The sequence below is a fragment of the Podarcis pityusensis genome, assembly GCF_964106645.2.
Source record: "Podarcis pityusensis genome assembly, chromosome: 10".
In the NCBI taxonomy this organism is placed as follows: Eukaryota; Metazoa; Chordata; class Lepidosauria; order Squamata; family Lacertidae; genus Podarcis; species Podarcis pityusensis.
Genome location: NC_138035.1, coordinates 5357646 through 5383720, shown reverse-complemented (window position 1 = coordinate 5383720; position 26075 = coordinate 5357646). Strand labels below are relative to the sequence as shown.

Sequence of the window (26075 nt, the reverse complement as noted above, 5' to 3'; positions counted from 1 at the left end):
TTAGTCCTGCTGGCCACATGACCCGGAAGCTGTACGCCGGCTCCCTCGGCCAGTAAAGCGAGATGAGCGCCGCAACCCCGGAGTCGGTCACGACTAGACCCAATGGTCAAGGGTCCGTTTACCTTTACTCCAGGACCGGCAAGGGCAGAGCCTAGCTTCCGGCAAATGTAAAAGCCCTTCTTGCACTAGACTTCTGTTGATGCAGCCCAGAATAGCATTAGCCTTTTTTGCTGCTGCATCACACTGCAGGTTCATGTTCAGCTTGTGGTCCACCAAGACCCCCAAATCCTTTCCAGATGTACTGTGCTTTAGGCACAATTCCTCACGATGGTTGGCATTGCCAGCTGCCTCCTGGCACAGACTGGCACCAGCCCTGCCCCTGAACCTGATCTGGAAGGAGGGGGAATCAATACAGAAGCTAAGTCTTATCATCATTTTTTTTTCTTGCTGGCACCCCTTGGCATTGACCCATCAGCCTCCACCCCTTCCTCCGCGCTCACCTGGCAGATGCAGTGCCTGCATGGCTCCTCCTGGTATCTCTGCCCATCCTTCAGGAGGTGCCCTTTGTAGAAACAACCTCCACACACTGGGCAACACTTCCCCTGAGGGGTTGCGGGGTGCTGGCATGGAGCAGGGGAGCAGTCCTCTCTCTTGCAGGACACTTTACCATCCTAGGTACAGAAGACACAACGTTACTGGACAGCGAAAGCATGCATGATGCCCAAAGCAATGATTCCATTATTATTATTATTATTGTCAATTTTAAACATTTCAATAACTTTATAGTCCTTTTAACATTTCAAAACTTGTCTTCCTGCCCCCTCTTTCTGCGGTTCCTTAAATTTATTTTTAATATTTTCTGCATATCCAAATTAAGCTAATTTGCTCATTTATTCCTCTACTTTCAATACGAAACTGCAGGGTATTACAATAATCCTGCCAGTGTTCTTATCCGTTTACAGTTTATCTGTAAATCTTCAATAAACCATTTCCATTCTTTTATATAAAAAAGTTTGTTCTCTTGATTTCTTATTCTTCCAGTAAGTTTCGCCATTTCTGCATATCCCATAAGTTTTTGTATCCATTCTTATTTTGCAGGAACATCTTCTTCTTTCCATTTTTGGGCAAGTAACATTCTTGCCTCTTTGGTCATATACATCAATAAGTTTCTATACAGTTAGGGTAGTTCTGCCCCAATAATTCACAAAGGAAAGCTTCTGGGTTTGTTTGTTTGTTTGTTTACAAAAGTTATTTTATTTTAATTTTTTATGGATTTTCCAATTTTAAGAATTTTATAACATCGTCATATAACATCATTATATCATTCGCCCTGCCAAGCTCTTAATTTCCCTCCCTCCGTCTTTCTGGTTTTCTTTTACTGCATTTTTATTTCCACACTTTTTTTTTAACATCTCCATTCTATATCTGTCTTATATTATTAAACACTTTAATCACCAATAGAATGTCCCTTCTTTGAAACGTTGTGAGTTTTATCTCAGTCCTGCTAGTGTCTTTATACTGTATGTGTACAACGATTCTCTATATATACCGTAATATAAATTTACTCCATTCTCTCTGGAACACTTAGTCGCTCTGGTTCTGGATTCTTCATTCATTCATTCATTCAATCATTCATTCATTCATTCAGTCAATCAATCATTCTCAATCATTCATTCATTCAATCAGTCAGTCAGTCAGTCAATCAATCAATCAATCATCAATCAATCAATCAATCAATCATTCAATCATTCATTCAATCAATCAATCATTCATTCATTCAATCATTCACTCATTCAATAGCACCTTCAACAATTGACTTATACTTTTCTATCTGGACAATGTCCTCCTGTGATGCTTACTCGACACCCTCACATTAGTGCCTTCTGTAGGGGCACACCTGGGCTATGGCACAGATGTGAGGGTCCCCTAGTCCAGTGTGGGGGTAGCACCCCCTAATGGGCGGAGGGATTCCCTAATGGGGATTCACCACTATGGCTCACAGTGGAATCAAGGGGCTCTCGTGCCAACAGGCACCAGAAAGAGGGAAGGCAGATCCTTGCGGGGTTGGGTGTGAAATAAAAAAAATTAAGGTCTTATATAAAAGATTCATATCTGCATATATAAACCACGTCTGAAACCCCACAGAAAAAGTCCCGAAACCATCTTGTCCCTCCCAAATTGACCTCACATATTTCTCTGCAAGGTTGAAGGAAAATGGAAAAGCCTCCCCATTGTCTTTTCCTTCACAAATCCTGTCTTAAGGGTATGTCTGTGTATGAATAGGGTGAGCCTGTGACCTGGCTCAGGAACTAAGTATTTATCATTACAAAAGACTGGCCAGGCTCCCCAGGCAATCCAGTCAAGTGACCATTAACAGGTAACCTGCCAGACAGGAGGTAAACAACGCAGTCAGATTTCTGTTGTAGACCGCCTTTTCTGTGATGTAGGTATGATGTTTGTGGGGGGTGGTCTTGGGTTACACCCCTTCTGTGATGTATGTATGATATATGGAGGAGTGGTCTTGAGCTCCAGGGCAGGGAATTTAAAATGTCTATATAAGGGGGGGGGGCACACCTTTGTTCAGGGTCCTCCTCCTTTCCTGCGTGTGAGGGGAGCACCCTGTTGCAACAGATCAATAAAGATCAGGCTTACTAGTTGCTTTGCTTCTCAATATTCTCTGTTATTTTCTCTGACTGATGGAGAACCTGCAAAGGACTCTATAAGGGCTCTTGTGTCCCCCATAAGGGAATAAGGGCAGATTTTTGTTTATTACAGGTGTCATCCTGACAAGACCCCCCCTTCTCACCTCACAGCGGCAGGTCCAGCACGGCTCTGGGCTCCAGCTCTCGCCTTCCTTCCGGCCGTCAGCACAGCCTGCAAAGGAGGAGGGGAGAAGGTCAGTACTGAGGAGAAACTGCACCTGTTGAATTTCCTCCTGTGGCCAAGCTGTCAGCAATGATGGAATCATAGGATCACAGTTGGGAGGGACCTCTGGGGTCATCTAGTCCAACCCCCTGAAATTCAGGAATCTCATGCAAGACAGATGGCCTTCCAATCTCTCCAAGGAAGGACAACCCACAACCTGTCAAGGGAGACCGTTCCCCTGTCAAACGGCTCTTCCTGTCAGAAAGCTTTTCCTGATATTTAGTTGGAATCTCTTGTAACTTGAAGCCTTCTGCCGGTTCCCTCACTGTGAGAAGTGAGGTGGTGGCTCCCTCCCTGTGGAACGCCCTCCCACCAGATGTCAAGGCAATAAACAACTATTTTACTTTTAAAAATCAACTGAAGGCGGCCCTATTTAGGGAAGTTTTAATGTCTGACGCTGTATTGTTTTTAATATTTGGTTGGAAGCAGCCCAGAGTGGCTGGGAAAACCCAGCCAGATGGACGGGGTATTATTATTATTATTATTATTATTATTATTATTAATAATATTAATAATATTAATAATAATATTATTATTATTATTAATAATAATAATAATAATAATAGGACAATCGGGACTTCAAAGAAGATTGGGAACTTTTTACAGACTATTTTAAAAAACAACAACAAAATGATTTGGACTCCGTGGCAGGTTTTTAATAAACACCCACAAATTTATTAGTAGAATATAGGACAGATGACGTAATGATATGTACAGTTTTTTGCATGCAGAGAACAATGCGTGCAAACAGATCAGAGAAGGGAGCTGAGGGAAGACTTGGGTTGGGTGGGGAGAGGGAGGGATGGGGGGTAATAATAGGGGGGGGAATAAATGTAAATAAATAAATAAATAATAACCCAAACTCTTGCATGTACTCACCCAGACAGCGAGGCCGGTCGTGGCGCAGCGAGCACTCTGCTTTGCCATGCGCACACACGCAAGTGGTGCACAGATCTCGATCCCAGGAAACGCCGTCCTCATAGCGCTGCCCTTCCCAGAGGCACGCCGGTCGCCGACACTCACAGTCCTCCAGGGACTTCACGCGGCCCAGCAGGTCCGAATTCTGGGGAGGGAAAGACAGGGGACGCTGTGGGTGACTGGAGGGGTTACTCTGGATCCTGACAGGGGAGAAGGAGAAGGTCCTAAAAACAAGGATCTGTGTCCCCCCCCCCCCATGAAAGAATCGCATTTGATATTCAGTATAGAACCCGCTATTATGGAAATCGCACTTCGCATCTGCGCAGATTGCGCTGTTTTCATGTTGTGAGCGGGCCTCCGGAACGGATGCCGTTTGCAACCAGAGGTACCACTGTATTTGCAGTGCCTGGGTTTTATTTATTTATTTATTAAATATTTTCTTGATTTACAAAAGTGTGTGCAACGTCTCTCTCTCGTATTTCCCCCCCCCCCCCATGTAACATTTTTACAAATCATTTTCGTTTGTTGAGACATTAGGAAGAAAAGGGGGAAGAGGTGGAGGGGTGGTGGTGCCTGATGTACCGTATTTTTTGCTCTATAAGACTCACTTTTTCCCTCCTAAAAAGTAAGGGGAAATGTGTGTGCGTCTTATGGAGCGAATGCAGGCTGCACAGCTATCCCAGAAGCCAGAACAGCAAGAGGGATTGCTGCTTTCACTGTGCAGCGATCCCACTTGCTGTTCTGGCTTCTGAGATTCAGAATATTTTTTTCTTGTTTTCCTACTCCAAAAACTAGGTGCGTCATGTGGTCTGGTGCATCTTATAGAGCGAAAAATACAGTATTTGTGGTTATTTATGGTTACTGTTGCTTTTCTTATTGTTCCCTTTGTGAATGATGCCATGGCCTTTGGCTAGCGCAATGAAGTTTATGATGATGGTGGTGATGATGATGATGAATGGACATATGGCAAAAATGCTGCTGTCACAAGATTCCTGTGGAGCCGGGGTTAGACTAGATGACCCCTGGGTCCACCCCCAAACTCTAAAATTCTGCGTGGTGGGATCTGAGCTTCCCTCACCTGCTCTTTAACCATGTCCAGCATCGTCCCCAGCCCGTCGACCAGCTCCTCCAGCCGCCGTATCCTCTCCTCTGCGCTGGCTGCGCTGGATCTCGCTGGTCCCGGCGGTGGGAAGTCGGACTCGCTGGGCTCCCGCTGGTAGTGGCGGATGTCCGTCAAGGCCGGTGGCTCAAGGGGCGGCGGAGAGTCCAGCTCAGGCAGGTGCTCGTCTGGTAGGTCCATATAGCGCTCCTCAGCTGTGGTGTAGGACAGAGGGAGGAGGTCTGGCTCTGCGGGTCAGCGAAAGGGAGAGAAAAAGGAGCAAATGGAATGGTCAAAGGGGTGGAGTGAGAGATGGATCTATTGCTTCTGCAAGGGTAACATTTGGTACTGGACCCAGTGCCCAAGACCGTGTGGATTAAATTAAACTGAAAACTGTGTTTCGAGTCCTCAGGATTGCAGATACAGTGGTACCTTGAGAAGTGAACAGGATCCATTCTGGAGCCCCGTTCGCATCCAGAAGCAAACGTAACTAGCGATGACACGTCTGCGCATGTGCGCGTCACTTTTCGCCGCTTCTGCGCATGAGAGTGACGTCATTTTGAGCATCTGTGCATGCGCGAGCAGCGAAACCCGGAAGTAATGAGGGTGAAAGAGGAGAGCGCAAAATATGGTCTGAAGCTCAACATAAAAACCCCCGAAGATCATGGCCACTGGTCCCATCACCTCCTGGCAAATAGAAGGGGAAGAAATGGAGGCAGTGAGAGATTTTACTTTCTTGGGCTCCATGATCACTGCAGATGGGGACAGCAGCCATGAAATTAAAAGACGCCTGCTTCTTGAGAGAAAAGCAATGACAAACCTAGACAGCATCTTAAAAAGCAGAGACATCACCTTGCCAACAAAGGTCCGTATAGTTCAAGCTATGGTTTTCCCAGTAGTGATGTATGGAAGTGAGAGCTGGACCATAAAGAAGACTGATCGCTGAAGAATGGATGCTTTTGAATTCTGGTGCTGGAGGAGACTCTTGAGAGTCCCATGGACTGCAAGAAGATCAAACCGATCCATTCTGAAGGAAATCAGCCCTGAGTGCTCACTGGAAGGACAGATCCTGAAGCTGAGGCTCCAAGACTTTGGCCACCTCATGAGAAGAGAAGTCTCCCTGGAAAAAACCCTGATGTTGGGAAAGATGGAGGGCACAAGGAGAAGGGGACGACAGAGGACGAGATGGTGGGACAGTGTTCTTGAAGCTACCAGCATGAGTTGGACCAAACTGCGGGAGGCAGTGGAAGACAGGAGTGCCTGGCGTGCTCTGGTCCAGGGGGTCACGAAGAGTTGGACTCGGCTAAACAACAACAACAACCTTTTTTACAACCCAATCCACACTCCAGCCCCCAGCTGTATCAGGACAAATCAGATAACATCTCATCCTGCCAACAGTCAAGATGTAATTGACTCACACCTCTAGAGACAGGTAAAGGTAAAGGGACCCCAGACCATTAGGTCCAGTTGTGGCCGACTCTGGGGTTGCGGCGCTCATCTCGCTTTATTGGCCGAGGGAACCGGCGTACAGCTTCCGGGTCATGTGGCCAGCATGACTAAGCCGCTTCTGGCGAACCAGAGCAGCGCACGGAAACACCGTTTACCTTCCCGCTGGAGCGGTACCTATTTATCTACTTGCACTTTGATGTGCTTTCGAACTGCTAGGTTGGCAGGAGCAGGGACCGAGCAACGGGAGCTCACCCCATCGCGGGGATTTGAACCGCCGACCTTCTGATCGGCAAGCCCTAGGCTCTGTGGTTTAACCCACAGCGCCATCCGCGTCCCTCTAGAGACAGGTAGCTTTACGTTTAAAGAGACCAAACCGCCATTCCCCAGAAGGCTACAGTTTTATCTCTCCCACAACGTCTCACTCCTGCGTGAACCGAGTTTGACATACCAGGATTTCCCAACTTCACTACAGCCCTCCTCCCCTATGCCAGGTGTAATTTTACGAGCTTCGGCCATGCTGTTTCTTGGCTTTTCTCGAAGCTAAAAAGTCCCAAAAGCTGCATCCCTTTGATCGCTTGCCTTGCCCTCCCAAACCTTAAATTAAAAGGAAAAAGATCAAGAAAGAAAGCTGCTCGTCCGGCGTCCTGCTGCCCCTCCATCTCCGGCGGGACTCCAGCCCTCCCCTCCTCACAGCCTGACCTCCATCTTGCGCAAGGACCCCCTGAACCACCAGCAGCAGCTTGGATCAGGGGGCACCCGGCGGGGTTGTGAAGCCTCGACCCCTCCCTCCCGGGGGCCAAGCGGGGTGTGTGCGTGTGGGCCCAGAAGCTGGGCTGACCCTTCCAGGGGGGCTGGAGGCCAGAAACGCTTAATGAGCAGAAGGGGGCAAGCTGGGGACAGCCAGAGCCGAGATGATCATTAGACGCATGGATGGTTCAGGGCAGGCCTTGCCAGCAGCTGGGAGGAGGGGAAAGGAGTGGGAGAGAGCAGGAATGGTGGCCAGAAAAAGGACGGAGAGGTCAGGAGGAGATGTGGCCAATGCATAGGGCAGGGATGGCCATAGGTGCCAAATCCCTGGGGCCCTGGGAGTCTGAGCACCCACAAAATTCCTAATAATAATAATAATTTTTTTATTTATTTATACCCCACCCATCTGGCTGGGTTTCCCCAGCCACTCTGGACGGCTTCCAACAAAATATTAAAATACAGTAATGCCTCAAACATTAAAAGCTTCCCTAAACAAGGCTGCCTTCAGATGTCTTCTAAAAGTCTGGTAGTTGTTTTTCTCTTTGACATCTGGTGGGAGGGCGTTCCACAGGGCGGGCGCCACCACTGAGAAGTCCCTCTGCCTGGTTCCCTGTAACTTGGCTTCTCACAGGGAGGGAACCGCCAGGAGGCCCTTGGCGCTGGACCTCAGTGTCCGGGCAGAATGATGGGGGTGGAGAAGCTCCTTCAGGTCTACTGGACTGAGGCCGTTTAGGGCTTTCAAGGTCAGCACCAACACTTTGAATTGTGCTCAGAAATGTACTGGGAGCCAGGCACCCACAAATTTCAGTGCCAGGGCCTTGCACCCGTGGCCCCAGGCACCCACAGTCGCGGGGCCAGGCTGGCGCTCCTGGGAACAGCCAAGCAGTGCCCTCCTGATGATGTCATAGAACTGGAAGGGGCACCAAGGGTCATCTAGTCCAACCCCCACAACGCAGGAAACTCGAACCCACAACGCCGAGATGAAGAGTCTCATGCTCTAGTGCAGGGGTCAGCAACCTTTTTCAGCCGTGGGCCGGTCCACCGTCCCTCAGACCTTGTGGGGGGCCAGAATATATTTTTTTTGGGGGGGAATGAACGAATTCCTGTGCCCCACAAATAACCCAGAGATGCATTTTAAACAAAAGCACACATTCTACTCATGTAAAAACACCAGGCAGGCCCCACAAATAACCCAGAGGTACTTTGTTTTTTCGTGCTATGTTGTATTTGTTAAAAATTTGGGAAATCAATAAAAAATATTGGCGGGGGGGGGGGGGAGGAAGAACTTGCTCAATGCAAGAGCTGTTTGACGCCCACAGAAGGTGGTGGTGGATTCTCCCTCATTGGAGGTTTTTAAGATGGGATTCTTTAGCTGCGATCCCTGCGTTTTAGAGGGTTGGACTAGATGACCTTTGGGTGCATTGCAATTCTATAAATCAGTGATTTGGACAAAGACTTCAGAGGTCCCCAGTGCCCTTTTCCAGGAGGCAGCTTCTCAAATGCTTGGGCAATGTGGGAAGGAAGTGGGGGGATGAAACCAGCCCCCCACAGATCACTGCAGCTTCTGGAACACAATGCTCACGCCAGAAATCCCACAAAGCCGTTTGAATTTTAGCAGGGCTTAAAGGAACTCAACTTGCATCCAGCTCCACAGCCACTGGCAGTCTGCAGTCAAAGGTCAAAATGTTTTGGCAGGCTCAGTCTGATGACCCTTCAGAAGCCTCTTTTCAGGTAATTGGCCAATTAATTACCCCGCCGCCACTGCCCCAAAGAGGTCATGGGGCAAAGAGTACAAGGTTTTTGAGAAATGAGGTTGAGCGGCGTAATCGAGGGAGGACCATAGAACTTTCACATCTTGATGTTAGAAAAATGTTGGAATGAAGTTATATGGCTTTAGTAGAAGTGTTATAAGGAATTAAGTATAAATAGATTAATAGAGTATTAAAGGGAAAAATAAGGTTAATTAAACCTTAAAAATAAGGTTAAAAATAAGATAATTATAGGATAGATAGCAGAGGAAGATGGAAAGGAATTGCTGAAACAATTAATAGAAGTGGAATACAAAAAGGGAGGTGTGAGGAGCTCATTGAAATAAGTGAATGAAAGATAAGATTGAAATTGTTTGATGTGTTTTAAACTGTTTTTGTTTTGTTTTGTTAGTTTAATGTTTTAGTATTATGTAGGGTTTTTGTATTGTATTGTTCATTTTTTTTGTAGTGTTTAAATTGTTGGAAAAGTAATTATTATTATTATTATTATTTTAAAAAAAAGAACTTTCACATCTTGGAGCGCAGAAACAGATCGCTGCAAGCTGCGTTCCAGCTCACGCCAGAAAGTTGAGTTTCTTAAAGAGCTCTGTCGCCTCAACCCCTTGCGAAAGGATATTGTGGAGGTGGGAAAAGATGAAGAAAGGGCACAACAAACGACCAGGCGTGGGGTGGGGGTGGAGCGACTCTCCCGTGAACAAAAGCTGCAGCATTTGGGGTGTTTTAGTTAGGCAAGAAGAACCAGATGCAGAAGTACACGATGGGGGACACCTGACTCACTAGCAGGACATGGGAAAAGGATCTGGGGGTCTTGGTGGACAGCAAGCTCTACATGAGTCCACAGTGTGATGCAGCAGCCAAAAATGTACCATATTTTTCGCTCTATAAGACGCACCCGACCATAAGACGCACCTAGTTTTTAGAGGAGGAAAACAAGAAACAAGAAAGCAATGCAAAGCCTCTTGAGCAAAGAGGGAGGAGTGCTCCGGCTGAGCTCAAGAGGCTTTGCGTGGCTATCGCTGAAGCCAGAAGAGCAAGAGGGATTGGTGCGCACCGATCCCTCTTGCTCTTCTGGCTTCCGCAATAGCTGCGCAGCCTGCATTCACTCCATAAGACGCACACACATTTCCCCTTACTTTTTAGGAGGGGGAAAGTGCGTCTTATAGAGCGAAAAATACGGTAAATGCTATTCTAGGCTGCATCAACAGAAGTCTAGTGTCCAGATCAAGGGAAGTCATAGTCCCGCTCTACTCTGCCTTGGTCAGCAGGCCCTGTCGGGGGGGGGGGGCATATGGGCTTCCAATTCCAAAGGGGACCTCGGTCAGCATATTTATCTATATTTTCTATTTTGTCTTTATATGCAGATACAGCTCAAGCCTTGAAATAAAGTATTTGTCAGCATAACTTTTGTGAAAATTATTTATATGCTTACTTATTCATAGGGACGCGGGTGGCGCTGTGGGTTAAACCACAGAGCCTAGGACTTGCCGATCAGAAGGTCGGCGGTTCAAGTCCCCGAGATGGAGTGAGCTCCCGTTGCTCGGTCCCAGTTCCTGCCCACCTAGCAGTTCGAAAGCACCTCAAAGTGCAAGTAGATAAATAGGTACCACTTCAGCAGGAAGGTAAACGGCGTTTCCATGCGCTGCTCTGGTTCACCAGAAGCGGCTTAGTCATGCTGGCCACATGACCCGGAAGCTGTAAAGCGAGTAAAGCGAGATGAGCGCCGCAACCCCAGAGTCGGCCATGACTGGACCTAATGGTCAGGGGTCCCCTTTATCCCTTTACCCCTTTACCTATTTATAAGACTTCACCAATCTGGGCAGCACAATTTAAGAAGGAAGTTGACAAGCTGGAACGTTTGCAGAGTAGGGCGACCCAGATGATCAAGGGTCTGGAAACTAAGCTTGATGAGGAACGGTTCAAGGTGCTGGGTATGTTTAGCCTGGAAAAGAGGAGACTGAGAGGAGATATGAAAGCCATCTTCGAATATCTCAAGGGCTGTCCCATGGAAGAGGGAGCAAGCTTGTTTTTCTCCTGCTCTGGAGGGCAGGACTCAAACCCATGACTTCAAGTTGCAAGAAAGGAGATTCTGACTGAACATTCAGAAAAGCTTTCTGACAGTAAGAGCTGTTCAACAGCAGAACGGTCTCCTGCCAGAGGTTGCGGACTCTCCTCCTTCCTGGAGGTTTTTAAGCAGAGGTTAGATGGCCATCTGTCAGAGATGCTTTAGCTGAGATTCCTGCATCGCAGCGGGTTGGACTAGATGTCCCTCAGGGTCCCATCCAACCCTACTATTCTAAGAGGGCATGGCTGGCTGGAACCCTTCAGAGGAGCACTCCATTCCACAGGGACGAGAAACCTGGGGCTCTCCGGAGATATCCTTGCCATTTGCCAGTTCGATTCCCATCAGTCGCGACTATGCAGGTCCCCCATCCCTGCCAGAAAGCAACATTTTCTGGCCAGTCTTCCTTGTTGTTGTTTAGTCGTTTAGTTGTGTCCAACTCTTCGTGACCCCATGGACCAGAGCACGCCAGGCACTCCTGTCTTCCACTGCCTCCCGCTGTTTAGTCAAACTCATGCTGGTAGCTTCGAGAACACTGTCCCACCATCTCGTCCTCTGTCGGCCCCTTCTCCTTGTGCCCTCCATCTTTCCCAACATCAGGGTCTTTTCCAGGGAGTCTTCTCTTCTCATGAGGTGGCCAAAGTCTAGGAGCCTCAGCTTCGTGATCTGTCCTTCCAGTGAGCACTCAGGGCTGATTTCCTTCAGAATGGATCGGTTTGATCTTCTTGCAGTCCATGGGACTCTCAAGAGTCTCCCTCCAGCACCAGAATTCAAAAGCATCAATTCTTCGGCGATCAGCCTTCTTTATGGTCCAGCGCTCACTCCCAAGTCTTCCTTGGTCTTCCTTATTTACAGGAAGCCTAACAGCAGCCAGCCCAGCTACAGACTTATTAGCTGAATAACAGCTGTTCTAACTAAACGATTTGCCTAATATTTCCTTGGCAGATGAGAAGCATGAGTTTGGACACATAAGCTCCTCTCTGGGGAACAGGCAGACATCAGATCAAGGCTTTTTACCCGAAAGCACTCGGTTCATAAATACAGCAGGAAATGCGGAGGCTCTCCGTGTACGACTCTTTTTAAAAAAATCTCTGGGTCCCGTTTGCAATTTTTACATTAACGATGCCATTTCCATGCTGAGAAGGAGAGGTTAGCGCTGCCTTTGTGGGGCTGGCGATGACGCGATTCGGTCTCATGCATGAACAGGTTTGCAGCGTGGGTCGACAACTTGGGGAATTCTTCCAGAAGTTTTGGGGAAACCAAAGTAGTGGATTTGCGTAGGAGGCCCCAAATAGATCCATCCTCATCTTTTAGGTCTCCTGGGGGAGACCTAACTTGCAGGACAGAAACAGATTGAGGTCTATAAAGTTATGCACAGCAAGGAGAAAGGGGATAGGGACAAGTTTTTAACTCGGAGTAGACATGCTAAATGGAGGCAGTGAGACTTTCTTGGGCTCCATGATCACTGCAGATGTATATGGTCTCCCTGCTTATTTAACTTATATGCAGAATTCATCATGCGAAAGGCTGGGCTGGATGAATTGCAAGCCGGAATTAAGATTGCCGGAAGAAATATCAACAACCTCAGATATGCAGATGACACAACCTTGCTGGCAGAAAGTGAGGAGGAATTAAAGAACCTTTTATAATGAGCGTGAAAGAGGAGAGCGCAAAATATGGTCTGAAGCTCAACATAAAAAAAAAAACGAAGATCATGGCCACTGGTCCCATCACCTCCTGGGAAATAGAAGGGGAAGAAATGGAGGCAGTGAGAGATTTTACTTTCTTGGGCTCCATGATCACTGCAGATGGTGACAGCAGTCACAAAATTAAAAGACGCCTGCTCCTTGGGAGAAAGGCGATGGCAAACCTAGACAGCATCTTAAAAAGCAGAGACATCATCTTGCCAACAAAGGTCCATATAGTTAAAGCCATGGTTTTCCCGGTAGCGATGTGTGGAAGTGAGAGCTGGACCATAAAGAAGGCTGATCGCCGAAGAATTGATGCTTTTGAATTCTGATGCTGGAGGAGACTCTTGAGAGTCCCATGGACTGCAAGAAGATCAAACCGATCCATTCTGAAGGAAATCAGCCCTGAGTGCTCACTGGAAGGACAGATCGTGAAGCTGAGGCTCCAAGACTTTGGCCACCTCATGAGAAGAGAAGACTCCCTGGAAAAGACCCTGATGCTGGGAAAGATGGAGGGCACAAGGAGAAGGGGACAATAGAGGACGAGATGGTTGGACAGTGTTCTCGAAGCTACCAGCATGAGTTTGACCAAACTGCGGGAGGCAGTGGAAGACAGAAGTGCCTGGCGTGCTCTGGTCCAGGGGGTCACGAAGAGTCAGACACGACTAAATGACTAAACAACAACAAGACATGCTAAAATGTATAAGTCCGAATCAGACAAGTGCTGGAGATGTAACGATGTAATATAGATTTGAATCTCTGGGGGGAAATCTGGAAGAGCGATTTGAAGTTCACAGCATGCTATTCTGGAGGCAGTTGGAGGATGGATGGCGGCTAACAGATTGAGGTTGAATCCTGACAAGACAGAAGTACTGTTTTGGGGGGACAGGAGGCGGGCAGGTGTGGAGGACTCCCTGGTCCTGAATGGGGCAACTGTGCCCCTGAAGGACCAGTGCTCATTTTGGACTCACAGCTGTCCATGGAGGCACAGGTCAATCCTGTGACACAGATTAAAGGAATGGCACAGGATGCTGTTAACCTGTGGAACTCCCTGCCACAGGCCTAGAGGGCTTTAAAAGAGGGTGAGACAAATTCACAGAGGAGGAAAGGGCTCTCGACAGCTCCTAGACAGGATGGCTGCCCTCCACAATTGGAGGCCCCGTTGCTTCTGGGTCCCAGTTGCTGGAAACCACCAGAGGGGAAAGGGCTGTTTTGCTCAAATCCTACTTGCAGTTTTCTCATGGGGGGACTCTGGTTGCCCACTGTGAAAACAGGATGCTGAGGAATTAAATTTACAGCATGTAATGTATTAAGAGAAAAATTGATGAAAATGATGTACAGATAAGTATTTAACACCAGTGAAGCTAGCAAAAATGTATCATACTCATGATAATAAATGCTGGAAATGTAAAGAAAAAGAAGGAACCTTTTACCACACGTGGTGGACGTGCCCCAAGGTAGAAGACTTCTGGGAAAGGATTTATAATGAACTGAAAAAAGTGTTGAAAAACATATTTATTAAGAAACCAGAAGCCTTTTTACTTGGTATAGTGGGGGGAGAAATCCCCCAAAAGGATTTTTTTTTTCCTGTATGCCACAACAGTTGTGAGAATATTATTAGCAAAGAATTGGAAGAAACAAGATTTACCAGCTATAGAAGAATGGCAGATGAAGATGATGGACTATATGGAACTTGCCGAACTAACCGGGAAACTCCGAGACCAGAGAGAAGAGACGGTGGAAGAAGATTGGAAGAAGTTTAAGGAATATTTGAAAAAATATGTTAATATTTAAATCTTAGAATAGCTCTGGAAGTGGATATAGGCTGTAGGGTTAGAAGCAGAAGATAGTGTATTTTAAAATAGTATTATTTGTAAGTGATAAAATATGAAGATTTTTAAGTAAGTGTGATAAAAAAATGGTTAAAAATTATGATATATGTAAACTGCTAAAGATGAGATAAAATGAAAATCAGATAGGGGGTTCTTGGGGAAGCTCACCTAACAATGTTCAGGAAAAAATAAGGATAAGACAAGAATTTGTTTGTATTGTTTGTTTGTGTTATAAAAGGAATAAAAAATTTTGAGGGGGGGAAAAGAGAAAAAAGAAAACAGGATGTTGGACTCGATGGGCCATTGACCTGCGCTAGCAACCGCTTCTCGTGTCCTTAACAGCTATAATACTTAGCGCAAAAAATAAATGGATCATTTGCAAAGCCCCAGAGAGAGATCTCTCCAACACACCATTCGCTTGGCTCGGGAACAGAGAAAAACGTCAAGCCCCTTCGTCACCTCCCTCCAGACAGATTCCCCCCCACTCCTTTCCCACTCTAATCCAGATGTCAGCCCCTCCTCTCCCAACAGCTGGAGCCCATCCAAGGCCCACAAATTGTACCCGCCCAGGACAGGGAACATCTGGCAGTGCGGCTGATTCCTGCTCTTTGCACAGATGTCGAAGGCTTGACAGGGCGAGAACATTCCCAAAGTCAGCGGATTGCTTTGATGTCACGTTTCTTTGCTTCCCCGTTCCCACCAACTCCATTCCGAGCAGACGAAGAATGATAAAACTGTAGAGATGGAAGGGATCACCCGCCCCGGGTCATCTAGTCCTACCCCCGCTGCAATGCAGGAATCTCAGTTTAAAAACCACCTTTCGGTCTTCTCATTTCCAGGCTAAACATATCCAGCTCCCAGATGTTCTGGACTACGAGTCCAAACGTGCTTCCATCAGCCACCGTTTCATACAACTCTGTGCTGGACTGGGCTGATGGGAGTTTGAAATATACTCAGAGTCGAGAGTGGATTTCATCCTCTTTATTCAGCTCATAGTGGTGAGGAGGAATGGAAGTTCCCCCAGAATGTCTGCTTTATATACATTATTTACACAATGGGCCCCACGTGATTGGCTAATTCCGGGATTCACCCGTAGGCCAATCAGGTTACGGATTCACTTCCACCTGGAGCTGGATTGGGTGGCTCCTGTGGACCAATCAGACTGCTGCATTCTGGACCCTATTGTCCTAGGGCCAATCAGACTGCTGTATCCTGAATCCTATTGTTCTAGGGCCAATCAGACTGCTGCATTCTGGATCCTATTGTTCTAGGGCCAATCAGACTGCTGCATTCTGAATCCTATTGTTCTAGGGCCAATCAGACTGCTGCATCCTGGATCCTATTGTTCTAGGACCAATCAGACTGCTGCATTCTGAATCCTATTGTTCTAGGACCAATCAGACTGCTGCATTCTGAATCCTATTGTTCTAGGACCAATCAGACTGCTGCATTCTGGATCCTATTGTTCTAGGGCCAATCAGACTGCTGCATCCTGGATCCTATTGTTGTAGGACCAATCAGACTGCTGCATTCTGAATCCTATTGTTCTAGGACCAATCAGACTGCTGCATTCTGGATCCTATTGTTCTAGGGCCAATCAGACTGCTGCATCCTGGATCCTATTGTTCTAGGACCAATCAGACTGCTGCATTCTGAATCCTATTGTTCTAGGACCAATCAGACGGCTGCATTCTGGATCCTATTGTTGTAGGACCAATCAGACTGCTGCATTCTGGATCCTATTCAACTCAGTACATAACAGTTCCCAAAGTCAGCGGGCCGCTTTGATGTCTCGCTGTTTTGCTTCCCAGTTCTGTTACGTTTAGTTGGAGAGGATATTCCAAAAAAAGATGCAAATTTGTTTATGTACACCACAAAGTCTGCAAGGATACTTCTGGCTTAGAAATGGAAACGACAGGAAATTCCAACATTGGAGAAATGGGAGTGAGATGGTGGAATACGTAGACCTGGCAAAGCTGAGGGGGAGGATCCGGAATCAGCGTGACAAACTGTTTCAAAAGGACTGGAGCAAATTTATATCCTATATGAAAGAGCATTGTAAACATCTGAAAATGTTGAAATGTTTTGTAATGTGAATATAAGAAACTGATTTACATATAATTCAGGTGAAGTACAAAAAGAAGATCACAGGTAAAAAAGTGGTTATAGAAATGCTAAAAATCCAGTAAAGATATTTGGAAGTCAGAAAGAGGGAGGAGGGGAGGAGGTCGATGCTCAGTTTGAGCAAGGTTTCAGGTTACAGAATTACTGTATTTTTTGCTATATAAGACTCACTTTTCCCCTCCTAAAAAGTAAGGGGAAATGTGTTTGTGTCTTATGGAGTGAATGCAGGCTGCGCAGCTATCCCAGAAGCCAGAACAGCAAGAGGGATTGCTGCTTTCACTGTGCAGCGATCCCTCTTGCTGTTCTGGCTTCTGAGATTCAGAATATTTTTATTCTTGTTTTCCTCCTCCAAAAACTAGGTGCGTCTTGGGGTCTGATGTGTCTTATAGAGCGAAAAATACGGTATGTAATAGAATGTGATCATGACAAATATGGAAAACTTAATAGAATTTTTTTTTAAAAAAAACTCCATTCCGAGTGGATGAAGAATGATAAAATTGTAGAGGTGGAAGGGATCGCGGACCCCGGGTCATCTAGTCCAACCCCCCCTACAATGCAGGAATCTCAGTTTAAAAACCACCTTTCGGTCTTCTCATTTCCAAGCTAAACATACCCAGCTCCCGGATGTTCTGGACTATGCGTCCAGACGTGCTTCCATCAGCCACCATTTCATACAACTCTGTTCTGGACTGGGCTGATGGAAATTGTAGTCCAAAAGGCCTCAAGTGTGGCAGGTTGGCCAAGGGCGTCTCAGCCAACGCCTGCGCAGACAAACCAAGCTGCTACCCAACACCCCCATCTCTTACCTGGCAGGTTCTCGCAGTGCCAGGGACGGTGGGGGAAGCCACTGGGTGAAATCTCTGCTGTCTGCCAGTAGCCCTGCACAGTGAAAAGAAATAAAATAAAATAAAATAAAATAAAATAAAATAAAATAAAATAAAGCCACCCTAAAAATGCCTCGTGGGGGTATGAATTGAGAAAGGAGTGGTTTTGTTAAAATCAAGCACCAGAATAATAGAACCTGTTTTTGGAGGACAGGAGGCAGGCAGGTGGGGGGGACTCCCTGGTCCTGAATGGGGCAACTGTGCCCCTGAAGGACCAGGTGCGCAGCCTGGGAGTCATTTTAGACTCACAGCTGTCCATGGAGGCGCAGGTCAAATCTGTGTCCAGGGCAGCTGTCTACCAGTTCCATCTGGTGCACAGGATGAGACCCTATCTGCCCACAGACTGTCTCGCCAGAGTGGTGCATGCTCTGGCTATCTCCCGCTTGGACTACTGCAATGCACTCTATCTGGGGCTACCTTTGAAGGTGACCCAGAAACTGCAACTAATCCAGAATGCAGCAGCTAGACTGGTGACTGGGAGCGGCCATTGAGACCATATAACACCAGTCTTGAAAGACCTACATTGCCTCCCAGTACGTTTCCAAGCACAATTCAAAGTGTTGGTACTTTAAAGTCCTAAATGGCCTCGGTCTAGTATACCCGAAGGAGCATCTCCACCCCCATCGTTCTGCCCGGACACTGAGGTCCAGCTTTGAGGGCCTTCTGGCCATTCCCTCCCTGCGAGAAGCCAAGTTACAGGGAACCAGGCAGGGGGCCTTCTTGGTGGTGGCGCCCACCCTGTGGAACGCCCTCCCACCAGATGTCAAAGAGAAAAATAACTACCAGACTTTTAGAAGACATCTGAAGGCAGCCCTGTTTAGGGAAGCTTTTAATGTTTAATAGATTACTGTATTTTAACATTCTGTTGGAAGCCGCCCAGAGTGGCTGGGGAAAGCCAGCCAGATGGGTGGGGTATAAATTATTATTATTATTATTATTATTATTATTATTACAGTGATACCTCGGGTTAAGTACTAAATTCATTCTATAGGTCTGTTCTTAACCTGAAGCACCACTTTAGCTAATGGGGCCTCCTGCTGTCGCCGTGCCACCAGAGCACGATTTCTGTTCTTATCCTGAAGCAAAGTTCTTAACCTGAAGCACTATATCTGGGTTAGCAGAGTCTGTAACCTGAAGCGTATGTAATCCGAGGTACCACTGTATTTAATAAAAATATTTTTAAAAAGAAAGAAAAGAGAGAGATCCAGCAGAACTAGGAAACAGCTGTCACCCGGTTCACAGGTACTGGCATTCGGGAACATCGTGTTGCCAACTTACCAGGAACTTGCTGGCCTTGTCTCCTTCCAAACTGGCAAAGGTGACCTGCAGGTCCAGGGGCAGGATGAGGCTCAGCACCTCCTCGCCGCCGCCTTTTTCGAAGACGACGGGCTCCTGGCAGTCGACAAAGAGTGAGATGCGTTGCGGCTCCAGATGGAGGGCCAGCCGTACCCAGAGACCGTGCGCAAAGGGGTTGGTCCCGGGGAAGACCAAGGAGGCCGGCTCCATGTTGTGGACGGCCCGGTAGTCGAGGCGCAGCCGGCCGGACCGGGCGCTGGACACCAGCTGCAGAAGGGGGCGGCCGTCCCGCTTGGTGGCGGCCGACGAGACCAGGGAGACGAGGGTCCCTTCTGAGGCGCGGCTCTGGCGGGCCACAAAGTGGAAGCCAAGGGCCGCCTGCACTGTGGACAGCAGGTAGACGGAGTAGTCCCAGGGGAGGGTCAGGTAGGGCACCCGCTGGCGGAACTTCCAGGCTGGCACGCCCGGATCGGGACCCTTGGCCTTGGTGACCCCCACGACAGAGCGGGTGACGTTGAGGGCCTCCAGCAGGTCAATGACTGCAAAAATAAAAAGAGAGAGCAGGAGTGCTGATGAGGTGGAGGAGGAAGATTTAATATCTCTTTATCTATTCCTTTATTTTTCAAATACATTTTATTAGATTTCCACAAATGCCGCATAAAATTCCAGTACATCATCAGGTCTGGTATACCTGAAGGAGCGTCTCCACCCCCATCGTCCACCCTGGACACTGAGGTCCAGCTCTGAGGGCCTTCTGGCAGTTCCCTCATTGCGAGAAGCGAGGTTACAGGGAAGCAGGCAGAGGGCCTTCTCGGTGGTGGCCCCCGCCCTGTGGAACGCCCTCCCATCAGATGTCAAGGAAATAAACAACTACCTGACGTGTAGAAGACATCTGAAGGCAGCCCTGTTTAGGGAAGTTTTTAAGGTCTGACGCTGTATTGTATTTAATATTCGGTTGGAAGCCGCCCAGAGTGGCTGGGGAAACCCAGCCAGATGGGCGGGGTATAAATAATAAATTATTATTTTTTAAATTATTTTTCCATCCCTTTTCCCGTGGTATTTCCCCTCCAACCCCATTGCTGCACCCCGTCTTCCCTCTTTTCCTTCCCAATGGAAGGAGGTTAAATCCTGCAGGGCCCTGGTCTCCTGGGACAGAGCATTCCACCAGGTCGGAGCCATCACTGAGAAGGCCCTGGCCCTGGTGGAGGATAGTCTGACTTCCTCAGGGACCTCTAAACTATGGTTATTCATGGACCTTAAGGTCCTCTGCGGGGCAGACCAGGAGAGGCGGTCCCGTAGATAAAAGACAGTCCTTCTAACTCAACTGGCAGAGCACCAGACTCAGGCTTGAGGGTCTGAGTCCCACTTTTAGGCAAAAGATTCCTTCATTGCAGGAGGTGGGACTAGGTGAAGCCTTGTGGTCCCTTCCAGCTCTACAACTCTATGATTCTATCATTTGTGAAGCACGTCGTTAAACTGTGGAACTCACTCTTTCAGGAGGCAGTGAAGATCACCAAATTGGATGTCTTTGAAAGAGGATCAGAAGGGGCTACTCTGCTCAGAGGCAGCAATGCTTCTGACCACCAGATTTTGGAAGCCGCAAAAAACCAGAAGCCTTTTTTGCCAGGTATTTTAGGCCAAGACATACCAAAAGAAACGAGGACTTTATATATGTATGCCACTGCAAGCAGCGAAAACGTTGACTGCACAAAATCAGAAGACTGGAGGAATACCAACTAAAGAACAACGGCAAGAGACGTTGATGAACTATCCAGAACTGGCAAAAAATGACAGATTAAGAGGAAAAGACAACAGTGACTTTGAAAAAGAATGGGAACAGTTTATATTATATTTGCAGAAACAAAGGAAGTCAATAGACTCGATGGCAGGATTCAAATAAACATTCACATTATTAGTACTAGAAAATGTTTAGAAAATAGTGAAATATTACACTGTATAGTCATACCTCGGGTTAAATGTGCTTCAGGTTGAGCATTTTCAGGTTACGCTCCACGGCAACCCGGAAGTAACGGAGCACATTAATTCTGGGTTTTGCCGCTCGCGCATGCGCAAACGCTCAAAATGACGTCATGCGCATGTGCAGAAGCGGTGAATCAAGACCCGCAGACGTGCTTGCACGGGTTGCGTTCACTTCTGGGTGTGAACAGGGCTCTGGAATGGATCCTGTTCGCATCCAGAGGTACCACTGTATTTACTTTTATTTTTATGTTTTTAGGCTTGATGTTATGTTATTAATAACTTTTTCTGTTAGGAGATAGCAAAGTGGGTGAAAAGAGAAACAAACCAGAAGCGGAAGTTGGGGAAAGCCCTGGAGGGGAAGGAGAGAGGAATATATAGTGAATGTTAAGAAATTGAGATGTATGTAATGAATGAAAAAGAAAAATGAATAATTTTTTTTATTAAAAAAAACCAACAGATTTTGGAAGCCACAGGAAAGGAGAGGGGTCTTGCGTTCGAATCCTGCTTGTGCATCTGCTTGGCCACTGTGAGAACAGGATGCTGGACTAGATCCATAGCTGTCAACGTTTCCCTTTTTTTAAAGGGAAATTCCCTTATTCCGAATAGGATTCCTCGCAAGAAAAGGGAAAAGTTGACAGCTATGACTAGATCCTGCAGGCCTCTTCCGATGTTCTTGTGTCCGCGCGGCAGAAACGCTTGCCACATCGATGTGCGCGAGAGAGATGGTGAAGGAGACTCTCCCAAGCCAGCTGTGACATTGGGCGCACATCTGTGCATGCCCTTCGTAGGTCCCTCTGCTGGATTTGCAAAAAAAACCCCCAAAGTCCGGGGCTGTCGCTGTGAATCATTTGTGGGCAGATGCGTCCCCCGGCCCACATAACGTCCGTGTGCAAAAGGCAATGCTCCCTTTGTCGAGAGCTCGGCCGGGACTGAGCGGTGCCTGGGCACTTTTCCCAGAAAACCCCTCCTGATCCCAGTTTAATTAAGAACAGCTGGGGCTGCTCCAATGGAACTGGGGGGAGGCAGACTGGAATGTGGGGGGGAGGAGAGAGAGCGTCTAGGCCCCGCATGCAGAGTGGCCTTTGGAATATGTGGTCAACTTTCGGCCTGGAGTTGGGTGAGTGGACGGAGAAAAGACAGAAGTGAAACCCTGCCCCAGCCGCTGCCAATATTTTCGTACCTCTTTCCCCCCATTGCATTGTAAAGCTGTTTGCAAGCCACGGGAACCAGAAAGACACCATTAAGCAGTTGGTCCCTTACTTTTATGGAGACACGGGTGGCACTGTGGGTTAAACCACAGAGCCTAGGGCTTGCCAATCAGAAGGTTGGCGGTTTGAATCCCTGCGACAGGGTGAGCTCCCGTTGCTTGGTCTCAGCTCCTGCCAACCTAGCAGTTCGAAAGCACGTCAAAGTGCAAGTAGATAAATAGGTACCACTGCGGCGGGAAGGTAAACAGTGTTTCCGTGCGCTGCTCTGGTTCGCCAGAAGCGGCTTAGTCATGCTGGCCATATGACCTGGAAGCTGTACGCCGGCTCCATCGGCCAGTAAAGCGAGATGAGCGCCGCAACCCCAGAGTCGACCACGACTGGACCTAATGATCAGGGGTCCCTTTACCTTGACCTTTTACCCTTACCTTTCCCGCCCCGACCTAGCCACAGTGATCCATGTGACGGTCAGCTCCAGGCTTAACTACTGTAATTCGCTCTACGCAGGGCTGCCCTGGAAACTCCAGCGGGTGCATAATGCTGCAGCGAGGCTCCTCACGGGGTCCCTGCCATGGGAGCATATTCACCCAGTGCTTTACCAGTTGTACTGGCTCCCGGTGGAGTATTGGGTCAGGTTCAGGGTGCTGGTTTTGACTTTTAAAGCCCTTTGTGGCTTAAGGCCCTCGTATTTACGGGACCGCCTCTCCTGGTCTGCCCCGCAGAGGACCTTAAGGTCCATGAATAATCATAGTTTAGACGTCCTGGGCCCTAAGGAAGTCAGATTATCCTCCCCCAGGGCCAGGGCCTTCTCAGTGATGGCTCCGACCTGGTGGACTGCTCTGTCCCACGAGACCAGGGTCCTGCAGGATTTAACTTCCTTCCGCCGGGCCTGTAAGACAGAGCTATTCCGCCTGGCTTTCAATTTGAATTTAGCCTGATCTTTTATTCCCCTTCCTTCCCTCCCCTTCCCCTTTTTATGAAGATCACCCGCTCTGGGATCCCACAGCTAATTCTCCCCTGGTCTCCTCGCTGGCCCAAGTAGGACCAATTCAGCCAGCTAGGCCTGGGGATTATCTAATGCTTATTTCCCCAAAATTGATTTTTGAATTTTATTGTTAATCATGTTTTTATACTGTATTTTATGCTGCTTTTATAATTAAAGTGTTTTAAATTTGTTGTTAGCCGCCCTGAGCCTGGTTTTTGAACCGGGAAGGGCGGGGTATACATAAAATATTGTTATTATTATTATTATTATTATTATTATTATTATTATCTGTCCTGCGTCTTTGAACATTCAGGAGAGCAAGGAAAACTGCTCTCCACTCTTTCCAGTCCAGGCATAATTGGCTATTTTGGTGCCTGATCCAGGGAACGCGAAACAGTCTGAAGTCTCATTGACTCCAGCGGGAAGGGAAGAAGAATGCTCTTAAATGCAAAATTGGCTGGATCCTGCCTCTTTCCCCAGGGAGGGGAACCCAGAGGGCAGAGGAAGGTTCTGCCTCATGTGCTCTAGCAAAGAGGAGATGCGAACAGTTGCTTTTCCATCCAGCCGCTGAAGAAGAGTCTGGCTACTGGGATAGCTCAGTTGGTAGAGCACGAGACTCTAAACCTCAGGGTAGTGGGTTCGAGTCTCACATGGGGCAAAAGATTGCTGCGTTGCAGGGGGTTGGACTAGATGACCCTTGGGGTTACCTTCCCATTCCACAGCTCTATGATCTAAGTGCAAAATGGGCCAGTTTGGGCTCCAGTAAAATTGAATCCCATAAAGGAAAACATTCAATTTCCCTCTCAGAGTCCGTGGGAACATTTATTGTTTATTTCGTAAAATGTGTACACGGCTTGATTGTATTTATTTTCAATAATAAAAAAAGAACCTTCAACGCGTTTCACAAAATAAGATAAAGCAATAAAATTACCACCCAGAAAAAACGGCAACAATAATTTAATGCATTCCTGAAGTTAAAATGAGGATAGGCCAAAAACAGAGCTTGCACGAACTCTGTAAACATCTGGAGAGGCTAGTCTAAACAAAAATGTTTTTAGCATGCGTCGAAAAAAAGTGAAATTGAATCTGCCTGCCTGCTATCAATAGGCAGGGAGTTCCGCAGTGTAGATGCTGCCACATTTAAAAATTGAGTGTCTTTTGAATGCGGAACATGGGGATCTGCCTTGCATCAAGGAAGAGCCCTGGTCCAGCCAGCTCAGTGTTACCAACACGGACTGGCAGCAGCTCAGCCAGGTTTCAGGCGGGGCCTGCGCTAGCCCTGCCTGGAGAGACCATCAGGGTCTGAATCTGGGACATTCTGCATGCCAAGCAGACGCTCTAGCACTGAGCCAGGAATCTTTCCAAAGAGGTACACAACCTCAAAACCCTGCCATCCATTTAACCAATAGAATTTATTCGCCTGTATATAGGATTGTACAGTGTTATTTGTCATGAGAAGACACTCCCTCAGTAGACACTCCCTCAGTGGCATCTCACATAAACTTTAAAAAGAAATTTAACAAAAATAAAGGTGTAACATCTTCAAAAATAAATATAAAGAGGGAATGCAGACGAGTGTCAAGATGTTTTGGCAGGTCACATTCATAATATACAAAATATAACTTATTCAAAGCCAAGGGCAAAAGAAATATATCCAAATTTCTCTTTCAAGAAATTAAGAGAAGCAAGAAACTAAAAGCAGATTTGAACACACTGATCCACATTCAAGATATCTGGGTAGACTTGGCTAAGAAAAAAATAATGTTTTAGCAGGCGCAGAAAAGAGCACAGCAGAGACGCCTGGCTGGATGTCCAAGTGGCAGGGAGTTCCACAGGAAAAGATGGATTTCTTTAAAAACGTGGAACGGGGATGGCGCCAGGCTACTATTTCAGGATTTAGAAACCAGAGGAGAACACAGACTGTGACCCAGTTTTGCAAACCGTAAAGCCATGTGAATGAACGGACCCCAAATACCTGGAGAGGGACGCGTAGACTAATCCGGCAAGGCTCTGGAAGAAAAGTTTCCTGGCCCTGTCCCCAAGAGGGTCGTGGAATGAGAGAACCGTAGAATTGAAAGGGAACACCAAAGGTCATCTAGCCCAACCCTCTGCGGTTCAGGAACCAGATCCCCGATTCTCAGGGGGTCCCAAAATAGAGGTGCCACCCCCAGAGAGAGCCAGGATCTCGGACTCACCGTTGTCCCCATAGTAGTGGAGGGGGGTTTCCTGGGCGGCCCCCGGGAGGCTGTGCCAGGCGCCCTGAAGGGCCAGCGCTGCCCACTGGACGGCGTAGAGCTGCCAGCACCCCGGCATGGCCCCTGCACCCCAGATTCATCGGTGGGGGGCACCCAGAGGCGGCGGCGGCGATGGGGGGCAGGGGCTCCTCTTCAGCCCTAGGAAGCCGCGGAGATGGACAGAGGGATGCGGTGCCAAATGCGCCCAGATGCGCGCGGGCGCGGAAGGTTCGCAGCGGGCGCTCCGGCGATGGGGCAGGGTCCTTTCCGGGGGTGGGAACGGGGGTCTCAAGCAGCCCCCTCCCCACAGCGAGCCCTGAGAAGGGAAAAGGTCTGCAAGGAGGAGGAGGAAAGGGGTTGGGTGGGGATGGGCGCCGCCGCCGTGCAAGCCCGTCCCTGCTCCTCCTTCGCCGGCAATGCGGGGCTGAGCCCACCCCACACCGCCCCACGGGGGGAGCAAGGGGGAGAGAGAGGCTCGGCTCGGGCAGGACCCGCAGCTCCCGGAGTGGGAGCGAAAACCCGAGGCGGATCCCGGCTCCGGATCACAATCAGCAGCAGCAAGGAGCGCGGAAAGGAGCGCACGGTTAAACGGCGGAACGCGCGCCCACAGGAGGCAGCTATGGGCATCATCCATCACTGCATCAGAAACGCCTGCTGGATGAGGCCTGTGGTTCATTTATTCCAGCATTCTGTTCTCACAGTGGCCAACCACATGCCCATCATGGGAAACCCGCAAGCAGGATTCGAACTGAGGTCCGGCTCCGAAAGCCTTCTGGCGGTTCCCTCATTGCAAGAAGTGAGGTTACAGGGAACCAGACAGAGGGCCTTCTTGGTGGTGGCACCCGCCCCGTGGAATGCCCTCCCAGCAGATGTCAAAGAGA

General features: G+C 48.0%; 1 protein-coding gene across 1 annotated transcript in view; it reads right to left on the bottom strand.

The window, feature by feature from the left end:
• The window catches only part of KCP (kielin cysteine rich BMP regulator), a 106611-nt gene extending 80993 nt beyond the window's left edge, over positions 1-25618 (bottom strand). The window contains exons 1-7 of the mRNA XM_081022582.1: positions 25156-25618; positions 18773-19329; positions 17417-17489; positions 4922-5190; positions 3805-3988; positions 2807-2874; positions 501-671 (exon numbers count right to left, since the gene is read on the bottom strand). Of these exons, the coding sequence (XP_080878708.1) occupies positions 501-671; positions 2807-2874; positions 3805-3988; positions 4922-5190; positions 17417-17489; positions 18773-19329; positions 25156-25273 (1440 nt within the window). The 5' untranslated portion in view covers positions 25274-25618. The remainder of the gene's footprint in view (positions 1-500; positions 672-2806; positions 2875-3804; positions 3989-4921; positions 5191-17416; positions 17490-18772; positions 19330-25155) is intronic.
• Positions 25619-26075: the final 457 nt, after the last annotated feature.